Below are 20,391 nucleotides of genomic sequence, written 5' to 3'. Positions count from 1 at the left end.
ACTAGAACTAGATATATAATTTAGTACTAAAATGCTCACAACAACAGTGCCCACCTAGAAATACCACGCATTATCTTAAAACACCACAAATTAAGAAAGAACACTGAACATGACTGCAATATCGACACAGGGAGTTGTTTAGAGTTAGCAATGCGGATCATCCATCCGCCTTATTTATTTAACTTATTTATAGAATTTATAAAGCGCTCTGTCACCAACTGGTATCCTCGCATTAGCTGCTAAAACTGTTAAAAACACAAGAGCATAAGGGGGAGTACAGACCACATTCAGAGATAAGGAAAATATACAGAATGAGTGCATCAGGTGGTTGGTCAAAAACCCTTGACTCAGAATTATTTAGGAAAGAGCCAAATCTTAAGAGATTTCTTGAACTGCAACGGATCGGTAAAGGACCTTAATGAAACAGGAAGTACGTTCCATAACTTGGCCGCACTAACCATAAAGGTCCAGCCACCTTGCCTGGATTTCCTGAACTTTTTCACCCATAACAGCTTTAGTTACATTCATACCTATGTTTAGTATCCACCAAATTTAATAACCTCTGAATTTGCAAATAACTGGCTATTAAGGCAGCCAGCAGCACTCTGTTGCTTGCCACACACATGTGTTGCTTACCACACACATGACTTTGCTAGGCAGTGGGCACCAGTACCAACAGAGGAACAAAGTAAGCAATTCGCTACAGCCCTCCTCTTTCACTCACTAGAACACCTGGAAAGTCATTAGCCAGGCAATCCTAAAGCTCTGTGATCCTATAGTAATAGCAGATTGTGCCTTAAAAAAGAGCATTTTTTTAGAACATCATAACGCCACGGCTCCTTGTGACATTCCTGAAGTTTACTAAAAAAAAAATTGTAAATTATTTTTTGCGTTTTGGAATTATTGTACTTTAGTACATTACATAATATTAGAATTGTAATAATGTTAATATTTACTATTGCAAGCGGAATGGTTTCTGTATGCTCTTGCATAAGTAAGGTCCTAGAATATGACTGTCAGAAAATAGTTTGATATGAATTTTGTGCCCTGAATATCTTCTACAAAAGAACCATAATTTATGTTCAACGATATTGCTGCATATGGTATTCTGACATTCAACCCTTGCTTATGGGGTGCCACAGCAAACTCAATATGTGTGAAATGTGTACACTTCATATTGATGAATAGCTGAGTCAACCCTGTCAGTTTTTAATCCTATGACCTCATTTGAGACCTGCTGTAAAGAGCAGGCAGAAATGCAGAAAAGCACATGTCAGCTTTGTGCCTGACACTGGAAGCAAAACACCTGCCAAGGCAGTATAATGGTTGCCTGTATACTCAGGGCTACGTGGGCTGTCGTTGACTTGCATGATTAAGCATTGAGGTCATCGTGGGCCCTTGAGATCCTGAAATCATGCCTATTCATTTACCACCTCAACCGCAGTCTCAAACTGATTTTAAGTAATCCAAGGGTTGGAAAGTAAGTGTCCAATCCTGTCTTTATCTGTACTCAACGAAGACAGGAATGTATGTGTATTCTGTGATCGTGATACACTGAAAGGATAGTCCCACCATAAGACAGGTCAGAGGGGAAAACTAAAGTGAGGACAATCGAGCCCAAGAAATGGAATAGAGAAGTTTTGTTGAACCGATTTGGACGCTGGCAAACACAAAAAACATTAGAAAAACTATATGAATCTGCCCAGGGCCTCTTTAATGTTACTTTAATTACTTCAAGAAGAAATCAAATAATTCATGCCACGTGGCAACGGATTGTATACAGTAAATATGTTTAGGAAGTTTGTGGAGCCTTGTTTGTCACACTATCACACTTGGGTATTTTCAGAGATCTATATGGTCTGAGCAGTGGTGATGAGTTAAAGTCGGATCATTGATGAACGGTCCTACCTGGTGTTCTCGTCGCAGTGATCTGACATAAGAAGTTAAGTTGGAAAAGAGCCATTAAGTTAAGTTTTCAGGCCCTTCCTGAAATGCATATAATTGGACTTTGCCCTCCGACGTGGAGGCTCCATTATTTTTACTGTGCCTAATTTCTCAAACAGAGCACTGGCCGGAACCAGTGCTCACAAAGGCTTGTTCTACCTCCTCTGGCAACAAATCCTGCCTCAGGCACTGTCCTAGGAACTTTGATTTTGCGGTATATCTCTGTCAGCTTTCGTGCAACAACACCAGCTAGGACTCTTTTACCTCACTTTCCCATTTTTGTGGCCCAAGTTGGTAACATAGCCGAAAGGGCTTCCGGTAAAAGTAATTCCTGTAAGTCAGTACTCTCTCTGCCTTACTTACCTACCAAGGTCCTTATATGAGACTAAGCGGCTAAATGTTAATGTTAATGTTAACTAGATGTATATAGCGCACAGCTGCCCCAGCGAAGAGGCGTCCCAGCGCTGCCAGCATCAAGATAACGGAACTAACAACCAAGACAGTAAGACGCCAGAAACAGGAAAGGAGACAAAAAAAGACTAAGCAGAAGGAAAGAGGAAGGTTTTGATGGCTTTCCTAAATTCCAGCAGACGTTCCATCCTGCGGATCTGAAACGGCAAAGAATTCCATAACTTGACTGCCAAGCAGCGAAAGGAACGACCTCTTGCCCGAAGGCGTTTCACACGGGGAACACCAACCAAGTGCTGCCCCAAGGAGCACAGCTGGCGAGTAGGAACATACGGGGTGATCAGGTCAGTTAGCAGGCTGGGAGAGGCAAGCTTCAAGATCTTAAAAGATAGGCACAGCGTCTTAAATTGAATTCACTTAGCCATAGGTAGCCAGTGAAGTCTCCAGATAGCACCAGCCGAGGGGCAAGTCCGTGGAAGTCCCAGCAAGGCTCTATCAGCAGCGTTCTGAACCCGCTGCAACCGCAGAACCTCAGCCTGGTTGGCCCCCAGCAAGAGAGAACTAGCATAGTCTAGTCTGGATAAAATGGGTGATTGAAAAATCAGCTGGCGTGTAGGTGGATCAAAGAACTTCAATATGGGTTTAAGACCCCAGAGGAGGCCGAAACAGGTGCCAGCAACTTTTTTAGTATGGTCTTGAAAACTCAGGGTGGAATCCATCCATACCCCCAGGTTCTTAACCACTGACTTTGGGGTGGGGGTGCTACCAAGAACGCTCGCCCACCATTGCTCACTCTACAGGCTAGTGTTCTTCCCCACTAACAGAACATCTGTTTTATTAGCTTTCAGCTGGAGGCAATTTATTGTCATCCACTCTGCAACGGCAGCCAGTCCACTTCTAAACCTAGAGGCATCCAATGTGGAACCATCTGCCAGGGCCACAACCAGCTACGTATCGTCTGCATACGAAACAATGGTGAGGCCCCAGTACCTGGCCACCGCTGCAAGAGGCTGAACATACAAGTTAAACAATAAAGGGCTCAATGCAGAGCCCTGAGGCACCGCCTGATCGATGCAATGCGCCTGAGAGAGAAACAGGCGGACGACACTCTGAAGGATCTTTCGGTCAGAAATTATCTGAACCATTCCAGGGCCAGGCCCACCACACCTGCTTCTTCCAGTCACTGTTGCAGAATCCCATGCGAGACCGTATCAAAAGCGGCACTCATATCAAGCAAGATCAGTGCCGCCGAATGACAGGAATCAAAATTGGTCGGCAGATGTTCTGTCACAGCCAGGAGAGGAGTCTCCGTGCTGTGACCTTGACGGAAGCCATTTTGAGATGAGTCTAAGATGTTATTGGTGCTCAGGAAACTCATCAGTATGTTATTGACATGCGCCTCTGCAATCTTAGCCACCCAGGGGAGGAGAGATATTGGTCAAAAGTTTTCCAGTTTTCCCGGGTCAAGCGATGGTTTTTTAAGTATAGGAGATACCCTCGCCTGTTTCCACGGCACCAGGACCACCGCTGTGGAAAAAGAGGTGTTAACTATCTGGCACAATGGGGCCAGGAAAAGAGAGAGTGAGTCCCTAAACTGGACTGGTTTTAAAGGATCGGGCGAAGAGCCAGATCTGACTTTTCTACTCAGCTGAGTAAACTCTACCTGCGAGATACTAGGGATAGCTGTCAGAGAGTGCAGTGGCAGGGATCCACAAAGAGCTATAGGAGGAGAAGAAGACCCTTGTGGGAAGGCCCGATAGATGCTGAAAACTTTCTCAACGAAACAAGTAGCCAGATCCTCACACTGATGCTCAGATGTGATAACAGAAGCCGAATTTTTTCGAACCCTAAGGTCTTGAAAATGCATTTGGCTGGGTTAGGGCTAAGCTTTATTTCGATGGCATAGTAGACCGCTCGAACAGCACAAATAGTTCTGTGGTAATGTTTAATCATGGCCAAATAGCATTTTTTTTAAATTGGGTCATAGTCCTTCCTCCACTTGCGCTCTGATTTCTTACAGGCTTTCCGTAGTGTGGTCAGCAAGTCAGAAGTGCGGCCTTTAGACCATTTAGCTGGAATAAGAGAATCCAACCCTTGGATGATCCAATTGCATAATGAGCTATAGCCTGTGTCTACATCATTGCAAGGTTCCGGGGGGGGTTCGTGGTAAGGTGCGCGTGAAAGTCCTCCAGCCTCAGTTTACGCCAAGGACGCCTAAAAACAGGCAGTTGAGTGGCCTTGTCGAGGGGCTCAACAGCAGGGAAGGACATTACGCCCAACTAGTGGTCAGTCCAGCCAATGGGTTTAGGAGTCTCCACTGTTGCAGAAAGAATGTTAGAGAATATAGGGTCCAACAAATGGCCAGCTAAGTGGGTAGGCCCAGGAACCAATTGATTTAGTTGGCTAGCAGCCAGATCTGCAAGCAGACTGCTGATTCAGTGTCTTGCTCAGTTCACATCACTTTATAAGTTTTTACTTTTGAGACAGTTTTGCTGTCTTGCTTGATTATTGTTTCTTCAAAAAATTCAAATATAATATACAATACTTGTAGGGGCTTTTAGTCGGCAGTCTTCATCCACTGGTGTGTTAAATTGTCAATCACACTTTACTTCCGCCAGCCCACTCCAGCCAGTGAATACATAGGAGCCCATCTTTGAATGTTTTGTATAACGAAAACCATTTAAAGATGGTCACCAGCCCGCACTCCCACTAGAGCAGCAATCTTGAAGGGGTTTTATCCAAAAGGTATACCAAAAAAAACAAGACAGGTATGCCAATAGCTGGAGTGGAGAGTTAAAGATCAGACACACTGGCTTTTCGAATGTTTGCCAATGCCATCTCTGGTTTTGTTTCTTTCCTCTGCTTAAGTTATTGTGCCTGTGTACCAGGCACACTAATCCACTCAACTATCTGATTTATGAATACTCAATTGCTTGAGTCTGCTCATGGCCCTCCCATTCTATTAGACTAACTACCTTGCTGACTGGTTATATTTATTTAGCAAATAATGCTAAATAGGTCTGAAACAACATAAGGAAGACGGACTTTTTATAGTCATTACCATGCTAAGCAGAGGAACAACTGAACAAGAATATTTCTACCATATGCTACAAATTACATTAAAAATAGATGTCCACGTTCAACAGCACTGGTCAGAACGTACTTGGATTTGATCATGCATGGTGAGTGGGGGAGACTACAGTGCCCCACAGGAGAAGAGGCTTGCCGCTGCCCTGTAGACCTGCCTGAAATTTGCTGGTCCCAGTACTGGGAACAAGACAGCTTCTCAAGGGCTTTCTTTTTCAGATGAAGGATCTGCCTGGGCAAGAGATTTCGCTTCTTTGTGTGTGTGTAGAGGCGTGAGGTGGCATAACGTAAAAATTCTACTCGACAGGAGGCCACAACATCATGCTTAGCTCTTATTGAACGTCGGTATTATAAGGAGCAGTGTTCCCATGAGGCACAGGGTCAAGACTGATTTGCATATGGCCAGTTCTAAACTGGGGTGGCATGGTGAGCAAAAGAATGATGGATTTAACCCAGATCTCTTGACAGGGGGTGAATGTTTTGATTTGTTCTGCATTGCATCCATCAAGTGTGTATCTTTTGCTTTCTCGTCCTTAGTGCACCGGGTATACCCAGACGTGGGTCCCGGGCTCACTATGCCACTGGATTCGCTATCCTAGCTGATGAGGGGGTTAAACCCCGAAACCAGTCCTAGGATGCTTGTTTGTTTCCAGTCCAGGGAGGACAAGCTTTGGCATTTCGGGCTGTACTGTTCCCATGAGGCGCAGGGTCAAGACTGAGTTGCATATAGCTGGTTCTGAACTGAGGTGGCTTAGTGAACTAAAGAACGATGATAGATTCAACCCAGATCTGCGACTGGGGGTGAGTGATTGAAAAAAAAAAACAGCAGCACAGAAAGCGGAGAGAGAGACTGCTAATGGAAACACAACAAAGGGAAAACAATGTGGGTGATAAAGTACACTATGGGCCTGATGTAGAAGCCAAAATACCGGTCGGTAACGGCCGATTTCGGCTGTTACCGAACGGTATTCAGTATTTGGCATGTAGGGGCCCTATTTTACCGATTCGGTAAATTTACCGAATCGGTAAAATACCAAATCGGTATTGTTACTGATTTGGTAATTTTGAGATGTAGGTGGGACTCTTCTGAGTCCCACAGGCCTTACCGAATCGGTATTTTACCACCCAATCCAATTGGGTGGTAAAATACCGATTCCAGGTGTGCATGCACATGTGTGCATGCACACCTATGGCATGTGACAGACAGAAATGCCCTTAGGGCATGTCTGTGTGCCACATGTCACACATGCCTGAAATCGGGGTGCTAGAGGATGTCAAAGTGACACCCCCTGCACCCTTGCAACATTCGGTATTCACCGAATCGGTAAATACCGATTCGGTAATGCCCATTGATTCCTATGGGCTTCAATGCTCATAGGAATCAATGGGCATTACCGAATCGGTATTTACCAATTCGGTAAATACCGATTCTTACAGAATCGGTAATTCAATTACCGATTCTTCCTAAATCTCCCCCCTTCTATTTTACCGATTCATAAATACCGAATCAGTAAAATTCGGTATTTATGAATCGGTAAAATATACTTACCTACATCTGGCCCTATGTTCTCAAACTCGTCACGCCACTCCTCCCATGAAGAAGAAAGAAAAGCTGACCCTAGATTCTGAGCCCCAGTATGGAACTTATTTATTTATTTATAGACTTGTAACGCTCTGCTACTGAAGTCACATGTAACTTCTAATAGGGCTCTTCTCCGGAGTAAGATGTGAGGAGAGTTTGGAGATAAGAAGGTGGCATTCTTCGATCATCATTCTGTTATTAAGATACTGTGATTGGAAGATTCTGCCATGTGTTCAGCTGAACAAAGATACCATCACCTTACTTCCAGTTTCAGATTTCGACGTTTGCCACAGGATGATATGAGGTGAGCTCTATATGTGTCAGTCCTCTCTATTCTGTTCCAACAGATATCAGTTATGAATTATCTACCGTATAAGTAAGTCTGTTAAGATCTTCATCTGATATAGTGTAGGATATGTTCAAGCAGAAGATAGTAAGTCATACCATTTCTTAAGTACAGCAGTTCAGAAGAACTTGTAAGAAGTTTTTCTTATGAAAGTTTTCCTTTTAGATAAATTTGTCCATTAGACTAATGTATTCATTTCAAACATAGATGGTTCTATTCTGGGCCAAGAAAGAACATTTGGTGGAAATGAATACCGGACTACAGCTCAAGGAATGCTTTCTGTTTAAATCATCTTCCAAGTGTCCCAAGAAGTTAACACACAAAAGAATGGCTACGCTATAGACTATGTCTTTTTATGCTCGGTTTCTGCACCCAAGATACTCTTGTGGCCTTGAGACCCCATATATCCTTCAAAAACGAAGAACTTATTGGAAGAACGCAGAGTTCCTCACGGACATTATTTCACAAGTGTTGGCTCCGATGCCACTACATAAAAGACAGTATACGCGAAACTAGCATCATTGTTATGATGTAAGGGGGGAGATGTCTGGAGTGTTGCCACTTATAGATTGAATTAGATCTCCTCAAATAGTTTGGGGGACTCAAACTAAATCAGGCAGTTTTAGTATAACTCATTTTTAGGGTCCCATCTTTAGGAACCCCCTTCCCTTTCTAAACCTTTGCTTAATAGTACCTGGCGCATTTTATATTAACCTTACCCTTACTATTTAATGTTAGTTGTCCTGAGGTGCTTATAGGGGTACAGGAAGTTTACTGTTTTGCATTATTATTTCCACTCCAACCATTACTATTAAAGTGTATGAGTTCATGTAATTATTTCTCCCATAAAAAGGGAGATGTTGTAGGTCTAGGTGTTGTTTATGCAGTCAGTTCCGATTGGTTGTTAGGCGCGTGGACATCTGCTTGTGACTATCCTGTATATAACTGACGTCCTGAGACAGATTCTTGAACACACCGTGACTCTGCGCAGTCACTGCTCATGGCACAAGCTCTTTCACTTTGTGAATAAAGTTTCTTAAATTCCTTCCTTTCTTCTGGTATTTCTTCACATTTCAATTTCACAACACTATTTATTGCACAGTCTTTAGATGAAGCCAACTCCTGCAACAGCTTCTGGACTCTGGGATCTCTTCTTTCCAGAGTCTGGTCTCTAATCGTGGCATCATTTAAGTCTTGTTCCATTTGGATTACAGTTACAGAGAGCGCTCCACCTTGCCCTCCACATCCATCTTGGCCGTTTCATGCCAGAGAATTACACTGACAATTATTTGTACAGTGTCTTGATGAAGCAGAGCACGTTTTCACCTACAATTGTTTTCACTTCTTCATGGGGACCAATGCGAGTGTCGAGGAGCTGATGCGAAGATGGTCTGTAATAAGTTCTTCCCGAAAGCCTGAGGAAAGTGCAATTCCTCCCAGTAGCCACAGTGCCACCCACCACATAATAATGTACCTGAAATGGTGTAAGGTGTCTCCTGTAGAGGGTTACAGCGAGGGGGAAGAATCTACAAAGTGAAAAAACTACTCTGGAAATCCTGAGATTCTTGATGTAAATAGCACTGGTTATAAGAGTAAGGCACCAGACGCCTCCTGAACATTAATAATGAGAAAAGAGCCAAGCAAAAACAACAAATCCATGAAAAGAAAATCCACGATGAATTACAACTGCTTGAGAAATAATTATAACAATATTTTGAAACACCAAGAAAAGAAAAACAGACCAAGGAGGATAATTAGCAAAGGACAAATACCTGAATCAAGGACAGAAAGGACTAAAATGTGGAAGTTCAGAGCAATGAAAAATCAGGGAATGAGATATATTGTGAAGCATCAAGCCTTTCCAAATGTTGCCTTTTATATGCCAGAAACAGCCACCGACCTCACAGGGACAAAGGCTGCCACAATGTATTTGGATATTCCAACAAATCCCTCAGGAAGGGGTTTTTATGAGGCCAAGCTATGCATGCTTTTGGGAATACATGGTGTGGGCTCTGCATTGAAGGAGCAGCCAAAGTGTGACATTGTGCATATCAAGCGCCATTCTGGAACTCTTCTGTTGCCTCCCACTACCGCACCACTCACAACCCTCAAGAAATCCATCTCGATAACCAAGTGTGCAGCAACACTGGAGCAAAGATAAGGGACAGTCAACACAGAAAAGGCAACACACAAAGCAACACACTGACAAGAAGTGTGTAGGAAACAGCTTTCCCTCCTGAGTCTGCATGATCCTGGGAAAGCTCTTTGCACAGTTTTGGGCACAAATGTGACAGGATCAAGTACTGGTTCCTTGTGGACTTTCCTTTACTTTGAGCAATTTTCCGTGCCAAAGTGCCAATAAACAAGGATGAGAAAAGAGGTTCTACTCAACCGGGTTCCCTTTCATGAATACATGCACAAAATAACCAAACTTCACAGACACCAAAAGTGATAAGACTCTTTCACGAGTTCAGCAACTAGAGAGGCCATGATCCTGGAGGAGCAGCTGTCAGAATGAGAATGAACCAGGTAGTAGCAGGAAAGCAGTGTTGAGGCCTTTTGTCCTCTGCCCCTTATGCTCACACCCCCACCCATCCATGGAGCACTTGAGACTGCCTATATTTCATGGTAGTGCCAGTTCCTTCACGGGACCTGCCTAGAATCTGTTGGTACCTCTGTCCCCAGCCCAAAAGAGAAATCCCATATTGCCTTCACCCCTGGCCTGAATCAACAGTGGGCTGCATTGGTGCGCCACCTCTGGTCCCAAATTGGGTTGTGTTGTCATACGCGCTATAAGTGCTGAGGGAGCCATCACTAAAGATAGTAGATACTGCATGGCAGCCCCTCACCTTCCAGCTAATTCACCAGGCTTTTCAAGCTCAGCAGTGACTGATTTCCGGTCAGTGGTAGAAAAGTGGGAAAAAGACTGGGAGACAAAAACCACTACAGACATCTAGGATCTCAGCCAGCGTGTCCCGGGTTATGATATTTTATTTAACGGATGTCCATTATGTACACATGTTTCTTTTTAACTACTATACTGGATGTAAAAAATTGGATTATTATTTTGAGGTGGGGGACTAGACTATTCAACTCAAGGAATAACTACAGCTCTCGTCAGAGTGAAGCTGCAAATTCATCAAATTAACCTGAGAGCATCCCATTTCCCTTCCTTTCAAATGCACCCCCAGTGTGCAAAAGTAGGGTTTTCAAGAAACCAGACAGGAGATAGGAGATTCATAAGTATTGTTTTGGCATCCTATTTCCACTCCTTTAAAGTCTGCTTCAGATAGTTATATGTAAGCCCAGCAAACCTGTCAAGCAGGATTTGACATTCAAGCAGGATATTCACAGCCACACGCTGCATATTCTTAGCAGCTCAGAGGAATTATTTTTGCCCATTCAGGTCAGCCTATTGCTTGCTCCTGGGAAGCATGCACCTTTTCCACACCTACTCAAGTGTCAAATATTAGCTAGGATAAGTGGGAGAGCAAATGCTAATTTAGTCTCTAGGAACCTCATGCTGGGAAAGGCAACTTTCTAAAAGATACTTTTCCTTGATATTAAGTAAAAATCCAACATCACTATTGAATTGGATTTTTAATAACTATCAACAATAGGTTTTAATAACTATTAACTATAGCTGGGTACATTTTGTCCATATACTAAGGACTTATATATAAGTTAAATAAACCAATTAGGAATATGTTAATTTAACCATGTTTAAGTGAAAACAAAGGCACTTTACCACTGGTTAGCAGGATTGAAGTGCACAGAGCCCTAATGCCAGCACAAATATATGGTCTAGCAAAAGACAAAAAATATGGGATGACCACGCAGAAAATGCATATTTTCTACAGTGATGTCTGATGTACTCTTTCTTTTATAACTTACGATTTTACTGCTTAGCCTCAGGAATCTACACAATAAAGAATGTACTTGTTCTATTATTATTTTAAAAAGGGAAGAGAAAATATAACTATAGACAGACAATGTATTAAAAAGCATACATTTATTATTTGGGTGCATGTAACGTCTGCAGTGGTAAATGACTTGTGCGTCTGTTCTCAAATGTTATTGGAAATCAATAAAATGTTTGTTATTAAAAAACGCATATATTACTCTTTTGCAAAAGTGTTCAGAATCCTACACATAGAGAAAGATATTCAGTTTTTATGAATATCAATTAAGATCTGCAGAAAAAGAACACATTTACTTGAAACTACAAAGAGGCATGTGACTATTATTATCAGGAAAAGGTGTGGCCACAAGAAAATAGCCAAAGATGAAAGAACACTGAACTTTTAAAATGTGTTTTCCAGTCCTACCAACTAAACTGGCTAGGCACCACTAAAGATTTAGAAAGAGCAGTAAAGTCCCATATCACTTTTATACTAATCTGGGTTTTATTACTTCTAAAAGAGGGCTCCTTTCTGAACTTAACACCATCACCAAGACCGAGCTCCACTTAAAGCTTGCAGTCTTATACTTTGAGAGGTCATAAAATGAGGACTGCGCAGGTGAACTTAATATCTCTGTAACAAAGTTATGTGATTTTAACTTACTAGGATTGTACAGCTATACCTTTCTAAGGAAAATCTTGGCCAGCATCCATATATGATTCCAGGATGTATGAACCGACCTTTATGTAAATGGCCAGGATTTAACAACGTCAACCCAGTAATGCACCACCTCAATTATTTTCTTTATTGAAGATAAAACAGAGCACTAAATTCAGTTTATTGTCTGCACCGGGCACTAAAGAAAACCTGAACATCAAGCAAACATTTAAGTGTCATCAGCATTCAGTACTTTCGGGACAAAGAAGATTTTGTGACAAGCTAAATGAATGCAAATACCATCAATCCATTACAATGCTAAAGGTGTTGCAGCCACTGAGGATTCTATGTCAGAATAGCAAGGAAAAATATATTTGAATACAAAAATATTATCATCTAAATATCACAGAATTAAGTATACATATGTAAGCATATATTAGCTATTCCTAACGCCACATTCGGGTACCCTGATGATTTTATATATAGACCCACACTCATGCCGTCCATGTTCCATAATGCCAGAAAAATGCTGAAACTGCTAGGCTCCACATAGGTTGGTAATGTCATTGCAGAAACAATTTCACTAACACAAAAGCGTATGCAATAATTTAACTTCAGGATTACTTCCTGACTATACGGGGTTCCAGGGAAATGGCATTTCAGCAGATTCATTTTGCCAAAATAAAACAAGAGTAGAGTAATGTGAGTTTTACCTTAATAAGTACTTCAAAATACTCTTCTGCATTCACAGGGTTAACTGGAGTATACGCTCGTTGAATTTCCATGTTGTTAATAATCCCTCTAAGTGTACAATGAAAGGAGAAATATGGCAATTTATTTCAGCTATTCGGATCAATACATTTTTCAAATAAGGACATTTAAGATGTGTTCTTTACTAGGGTCAGGCGCAAATGATACCTTGATTTTTTCCCTAATACCTTACAATCGTGTCCTACAGATGTGGATAGCGCAACACTAGCGGTTAACTGTACTCACTTGAATATCATGATAAGAACATGGTACTAAACCTGGAGGACACATGGTTGACTTTAAATCCCATCAGATATGACTGTTCTGTGCCTAAATTTGTAAGTAAGGTTGCGCTTGATATCCTATATGGGATTGGAAAGCCACAGCATATCCCGATTCTTGCTCTAGCACAGCGCAATTTGGATCCTTGCACTAAGGAGTATTTTGAAACTTATAAAAGACTAATAAAACCTTTTAGTACTTGTGCAAAATACTGATAATATAACATTTTGCAGAATGGTATTAAGAAATGTGAAGATGCCCTTTTGCTTTTAATACACTGAGCTCACTCTGAAGCCTCTATGGGGATATGTGGTCTTCCGAAACATTAAGGGAGAAAAGGTCAGTTTTAAAGCACCAGTTGCAACTCACTTAAACAAGTGGGGTTCAACATTGTGTTTTGTTTTTTAGGAGACTCAACTGTCAAAGATTCCGGCAAACTTGCAAAGAATATGGACACGCACATATTGTCTCGTACGTACACAAAGGCAGACATTTTATGTAAATTTTCGTCAACTTTTAGGGTACCAATGCATCAGAGAACATATACGAGATCTAAAACACTAGGTTGGCAGTAAACCAGTAGATATCTGTACCAAACTTCATGAAAAACACAATGCTTTACCTAACAAAGATAAAAATAATATATAGTAAAAAAGAACAAATATATTTTAAGCAATTGCAGCCTGCTGTAGCCTTAAGCTACATAGTTTTGTACACAACAGCTTTTACTATTGACCAATTTAATGTTACTCACTTCATCAAACTAGACATTATGAAAAGCTGTAATGGGTCTAATGAATACGTTGTCCACATATCTATGAAACAGACAAATTACTATGCCAAATGTCTAGACAGTAGACACATGCTGTGTCCCAGATATTATTTTATAGAACAATGGAAGGATAAGGAAGATTACGAATCTTATTACATAACAGCTTAATATAATTCCCCATACGACTGCTTCCTGTGTATTTCAATTTATATACCCAAAGATCCCTCTAATCTAGGATGTTCGCTTTTTGTGAAGTATTGATACATGTAAGGTACATGGAGATGCACATGTAAAAAAGACAACCGATAGATACAGGTGAAGCTTTAACTGTAGCAACAATAGACATCCAAAAATCCCATTTACATGTTTCAATTGGAAGAACATACTTTAGACTTGGTCACCTTTGCTAAGGAGGAAAAGATTCAGAGAATGAAATGGCAGACACATTACAACAGTGTACGGTTAACCTTTATCTTCTCAGATGATATTGGTCTAATAATGTTGGACTACTTTACTTTCTTCTACAATTCATCAACTTGATGGATGATTGTGACCTGATTCTAAACTGTTACACGAAGGAAAAGTAACTCAATTATTTCATTGATGATTCGAAAGGATTTGCAATAACATGTGCATGTTACAGCAACTGCAAATAGGTAATCACTCTCCAGATACCCCAACGTTGTCTCCATCCCCACAGATCTTATCTGTTAACAGTACCTACTCATCCCATCAACTTGATGTTCTCTCGAAATGCAACCATTATACTTGGTACCACTTGGGCAACATCTTACTGTGTGGACACTAGATTCCTGCACGACACTTTGAACTAGAGTAAGACATACACTCGTGGGACTCATGCGCTTGCGGGCTACTACCTGATCCTTACCATTCTTAAAATGCATGTCAATTCTCTACATCGATTGGACTTTTGCCCTGATTACCGGTAACCTAACAAGCATTTCCTTTACTTGCTATATTCAATACTCTGATACATTATTCTGTTCAGGACATGGTATATGCTGGAACATTTTACACAAAGACACAGGCAAAGGTTCTCCCACCAACCCTCACAAAATGGGATTGCAACATGTCTTTTTGGAAGTACCAAAATAAATATTTCACATGCGCTAAGTAATGTCTTCCTCCACCTGCAAGGTGCCAAAGAATCACATATGCCTTGAAAATGTCCTCTAAAGTGATGACACACCTGTTGGCTGTCAAGACCTACATAAAAAGACTGTCTAGATACATTGTTTATGAACACCAACAAAATGTCCTTTTAAGAAAGCGGATGCTAAAAAGTATAAAATAAATTGATTCTTCCTAGTAATAATAAACCTTCCAGCAGCACATGCTCCTATTCGGAAGTCTGGCTGGACAACCATTGGTTGGAATTGGCTACTGGCTACCTGTAAGTAATAGAAGAATTGGGATAACAATTGGACAATTCAGAACATATATCTAAAGACAAAGTAATCTAAAGACAAAGTAGTGTCCGAGTATAAGAGGCTGGGGTGAAATTGGAAAACTTAAACTGACCGTAGTATTTTTGAGAGCCTTCAAGTCAAGAAGAAAATCTCCCACTACATAAGCAGACTACAGAACTGAAATGAGAGAGTGGGACTATTTGATGTTGTCTGCTAAAAAAGCTTTAGGGGATCCAACAGTTTGATAAAATCAGTGATTAAGTACACAGGATCAAGAAGGGTGATCACCCCCCACAAGACAGCAATATCCATGGCATTCATGTGAACTCACCCATGTAACTATATCTGAATCCAAGTAGGCCAATTCGGTTAAAGGCATGCTGGACTCAATATTCCACTTAGGGGTCACTAACAAAAGGACTCCCTCTGTCCATGTAAGGTTTTCCTGCTTTGTCCTTGTTTTCCTCCAGAAGCAAGGCTCTTTTAGATGCAGGGAGTAGTCTGCCTTTATTACACCTAAAAGGAGGCAAGGTTGATGCCATCATATTTTTGTTCTTTCAATTTGTATTACAGCCTTACTGTATTAATGTAAAAGACTGTACGACTTTCTTTTCCTATGTCTGTCAATGAGAGGAAACGGAGGACCCTAAAAAAATCAGTGACCAGGACTTTAGTTTCAGAGCTAGGGCTCATCGTAATAAGTTCTGGAATTTTAAGGCTGGTAAAGTAATACTGTGGGCCTGGGCCAGGGTTCTACGTTCAGGCCACATTCCCTTGTAAGTACTGACATTTTAACCCATTCATGCTTCACAAGGGTACCACAGGAAACAAGATAGCACACAATCCAACAGCATGTAGTTTGCAATGGAGTCCTCCTCCACTGCAAGGCTGGTCTGGTGGAAGGGAAGCAGCTAACATGTAAACATATATCTGTTGAAGACATCAAGGAATAACTTACTTGTGATGCTGATAGAGCAGAGATTACATCAAACGATTTTACTGATAAAGGAAATGATTATGACTACTTGTACGCACAGGATGACAAAATGTGTGTTAATTTCCACATTATGAAAAATGATGCAAATAAATACAATTCAGATACTGCATCATAAAAGCATGCAGATAAAAAGATAGATTTGAGACATATTATATGTTTAATTAATATAGATGTGACTATTAATAATGAAATGCTATGTTCACTGATGTATATGTGTTAGAATAATGTAGGAGAAAAATGTTATTGTTATGGATTTTAATACTAATGGCTTTGATTCATGAGAAAAGTTACAAAAATGTTATCTCATGTTATAATGTATGCCCCGAAAATGACAAAAGAAAAGTAGGTGCTACATGAATATACTTATATATGCCTTCATGAAACTTTATTAACATGTATTTTATAAATGTATCAGTTGGATAACACATAAACTACAAAGATGAATATGCATTTCTTATATGAATAATGTTAACACTTACAAAAATAGTATGAGTACCCTATACTTACATGTATTAATTATGATCAGATTGAAATGTTTAATCATGTATTCTGAAGTTATATGTTAGTTTCTTTATTAATGTGTGATTCACAATTAACATGGTCATTGTGGTATATTAGCCAAATTTCTTGTAGGCTCTCATATTTTATTTCTCCCTTCCAGAGAAGTTATGGACTGAATATTCCAAAGCGTATGGGAACTTTTTTTTAAATACTGCAAACTCTATTCAAATGATAACTGTTTCCTTTGATATCTCCCGGACTGAATAGCGTATTTGCAACAAATTTTGCTACACTCTGGAACAGCTGCATGAGAACAGAAAGTTTTTAATCCTCATGTCATCATCTTCCAGGTTTCATTGTTCAATGTGCCTCTAACTTACATTACATGAGGAATTGCGTAATTGATTTAGTTAATTTTTCCGGATTTGAATCTTCTTTCCTGCAACATCACCCTCATCTTACTTTGGACTGACCAATGGAACTGAGTGTTCTCACAATTTGGTAATGCCAGGGGGTGTCACTTCGGAAATTCTTTCGAGTATAATTGCTCAACTTTGGGAGAAACTGTGGGTCTGCAGCAGCTGCCTTTCGAGATATGGGTTATCTGATTTTTGATTCAGATTTAAATTCTGCTACTGGGACTAGGACATGTTACTGCTGACCGGTGTCCTGTGGCAGATCGAACCTTTCAGATGAAGGGTTCTTGTCATGCTGCTGTGACTCTTGTGGTTACAGCGACAAACTGAGACATACTGCTGTCTTGACGAACTTGAACTGGCTACTTGGAATTTTACTGAACTTTTCTGAGAGTCTTTACAAGGCGCACCTGGCTTCCCATTCCTATCAACACCTATGCTGTCCAAATCCGCCCCGGCTGAGGAAGATTATCCTGATCATCCATCATATTCTCCCTGAATCTCAGAGGCTTGGTATATTTCATTACATCCTTTACTAATTGATTGTTAGGGCTGTATGCTACTTTATTTGAATGCAAATGTTCTTTACTTATGGAGTGAAAACTAAACTGTAAATTCTTAAACTGACTCTACTGTTCTGACTCATCATTCCTTGGGAGTGATTTATTGGTTTTGGGTTACTTATGATAATAGATACTTTGAGAGCTTCACCTAATTGTAATGAATTTGAGTTGAAGGTACAGCTATCCTATTCCTGGCCCTTTAGGGTAAGTGTCCATCCTCCGAATATCCAGCACAGAGCAAGATCCATCGGAGGACCAACTGTATGTACAACATAGCAAGAGGTTAACAATACTATAGCCACCGTAGCGGGCTATACCGGCTAATAAAGGCCCGCTAAATCGTTAAAGGCCCGAGCCGAAGGCGAGGGACTTTAACGAAACAGCGGGACTTTAATAGCCGTATAGCCCTGCTACGAAGGGCTATAAGGCTATTAGAACATTCTGCCACTAGAGGGCAGAATGTTCTAACAAATTAAACAAAGGGTTCTCGAAGCTCGAGGGGATATAAATCCCCTCGAACTTCGAGAAGCCTTTGTAGAACATTGGAATGTTGCTCTGCGGGCCTTTACCGGCCCGTAGAAGCAGGGAGCACTCCATTGTCTGCAATGGATTTCCCAACATTCCAATGTTCTAATATTTGTTAAAAAAATTACATGGGCCCAGTTAGCACTATGACAATGCCATCTTGTTCCAATACTGACTATTCTAGGAGAAAAATGAACTGTAAAGATTGAGGAAAAGAGTTTGAAGATCTCATTTGTGGTGTCTATTTAACAATTTCCAAAATGTATTGAGGATAGATAACAGTGTATTATTTTACAGTGGAGATGTTTGCAAATAAAGTTACTCATGCAAGACAAAAATAGAGTGCTCATCAATGGAATGGGAGATAGGGAGAGAGAGAGAGATTGGGAGGGATAGGAAACAACAAGGCAAAGAAAGAGAAATATAGGGACATACAAAGTTGGGAAGAGAGAGACCAAAGAAGAAGGAAAAACACAGGGGCAGACAGAGAAAGCTAGAAAGAGGCATAAAAAGCAATTGCGAGAGCGGCAGGAAAAATCAAAGAAAGACAAGTACAGAGAGACAATGACACAGTGAGACAGATAAAAACAGAGAAATATGGAAAGACAAAGTAGATAGAGAAAGACAGGCAAGACAGAGTAGTCAAATACTGTGACAGACACAGAAAGACAGAGAGAGAGAGAGAGTGAGTGATGGATACAGAAAGAGAGGGGGAGACAAGGAGAGAGGAAGAGATAGACAAAGGAAAAATAGACAAAGAAAGAGACAGAGAAAGCGAGAAACACAGCAGGACAGGCAGAAAGAAAGAGAAGGGGAGACAGGAGGGAAATGAAATACCATAAGAGAGAAATACAGCAAGTGACTGAGAAAGAAAGAGTTAGGGAGACACAGGGAAAGAGAAATGGGAAGCGAATGACAGGAATTTGGCAAGATAGACAGATTGTCACATGTCCACCTGTTCCAACTAAAATATCTCAGTTAGGAATCAGAGGCAAAATAGGGGAAAGGAGAGACTTGGAAACAGTTGTTAAGGACAGGCACTGAACATCGGCTCAGGACCTTCACAAGCCATCTTTTGGTTCTCTTTGAAAAAACAAAGCACAGCCACATTTGTATACTCATATTGTATTACCCCTTTCTCTGTGCAGTTAAGAACTTGAGCTATGTGTCCAACCGGGAACAAGGATTGAAGCCCCGGGATACTTATTAAGGGCAGCCGAGCTCAAATGAAGACTAAAGAACATAGGATTCAAGTTTCAGCAGAAATCCAATAAGGCAAAGGTTCAAGGTTAGGAGAAGGGAACAGAAAAGAGAAACACAACAAAGTTCAGGGATGAAATTTGTGATTAACTAAGCGGCAGCGAAGTAGCCAAACCAATAATGACCGTAATTAGAAACCTAAAAAGTGCAACAGATGGTTTTATAAATCCACTTCCATCCTTGCCATGGACATGTCATCATAAACCCAGGAAGTGATTGCCTGTAAGTCCAGTTCCATCTAAAGCTCCAACCCCTGCCTTCCACATTCTTCATGTCTGACAACTTCTCGTTTTAAATGGTGCCAGGAATCCCTTTATGCATGGGTGAGACAGTGAAAGCAATGGAGAGTGAAAGACCGGAAGGAAGAAGTGGAAAATGACAGGCAGTTAAAGATAAAGAGAGAGAGACAGAGAAAGACGGGGAGATAGGGGGAGACAGGGTTAGAGAGAGAAAGATACAAGTTAAAGAAAAGTCAAAGAGAGGGAGAAAGACATAGAAAGGCAAAGAGAGAGGTGGATATACAAAGACAGATTTGGAGATAGAAATAAAGACAGCGAAAGCCAGGGATAGACAGTGAAAGACAAGAAGAGAAAGTGAAAAATATGAAGCGAGAGGCAGGGAGAGACAGTGTGAGAGTAATAGAGAAAGACTAATAGAAACAGAGCAAGACACTGACAGACAATAACTGACAGAGAGAGAGAGAGAGAGAGAGAGAGCACACAACAGAGACACGGTAAGAGAGAAACAGCCAAAGAAAAGAAAGCGAAAGACAGTGATACAGGGAGAAATGCGAAACAGAGAAAGGGAGAGAGTCTAAGAGAGACTGAAAGACAAGGAGAAAGAATGACAGAGGGTGTGATAGACAAAGAAAAGAGAGGGGGAGAGAGAGAACATCTGGAGAGGGCAGGCACACTTTAAACTGAATCTATCTTCGTTCCTTCAATCTACGTTTCTATTTATCTATCAATA

The 20,391-nt window shown here is 40.9% G+C and overlaps 1 protein-coding gene across 1 annotated transcript in view; it reads right to left on the bottom strand.

Moving 5' to 3' along the window:
* Nucleotides 1-20,391, bottom strand: part of CYB5RL (cytochrome b5 reductase like) — a 182,197-nt gene that overhangs the window by 74,433 nt on the left and 87,373 nt on the right. Inside the window, exon 4 of the mRNA XM_086952629.1 lies at nt 12,640-12,727. Coding sequence (XP_086808755.1) covers nt 12,640-12,727 — 88 coding nt within the window. The remainder of the gene's footprint in view (nt 1-12,639; nt 12,728-20,391) is intronic.

This window comes from Lissotriton vulgaris, chromosome 1_1 (genome assembly GCF_964263255.1).
Source record: "Lissotriton vulgaris chromosome 1_1, aLisVul1.2, whole genome shotgun sequence".
NCBI lineage: Eukaryota > Metazoa > Chordata > Amphibia > Caudata > Salamandridae > Lissotriton > Lissotriton vulgaris.
The sequence above is the reverse complement of the archived record's forward strand: the minus strand, read 5'-3'. Positions and strand labels throughout refer to the sequence as shown.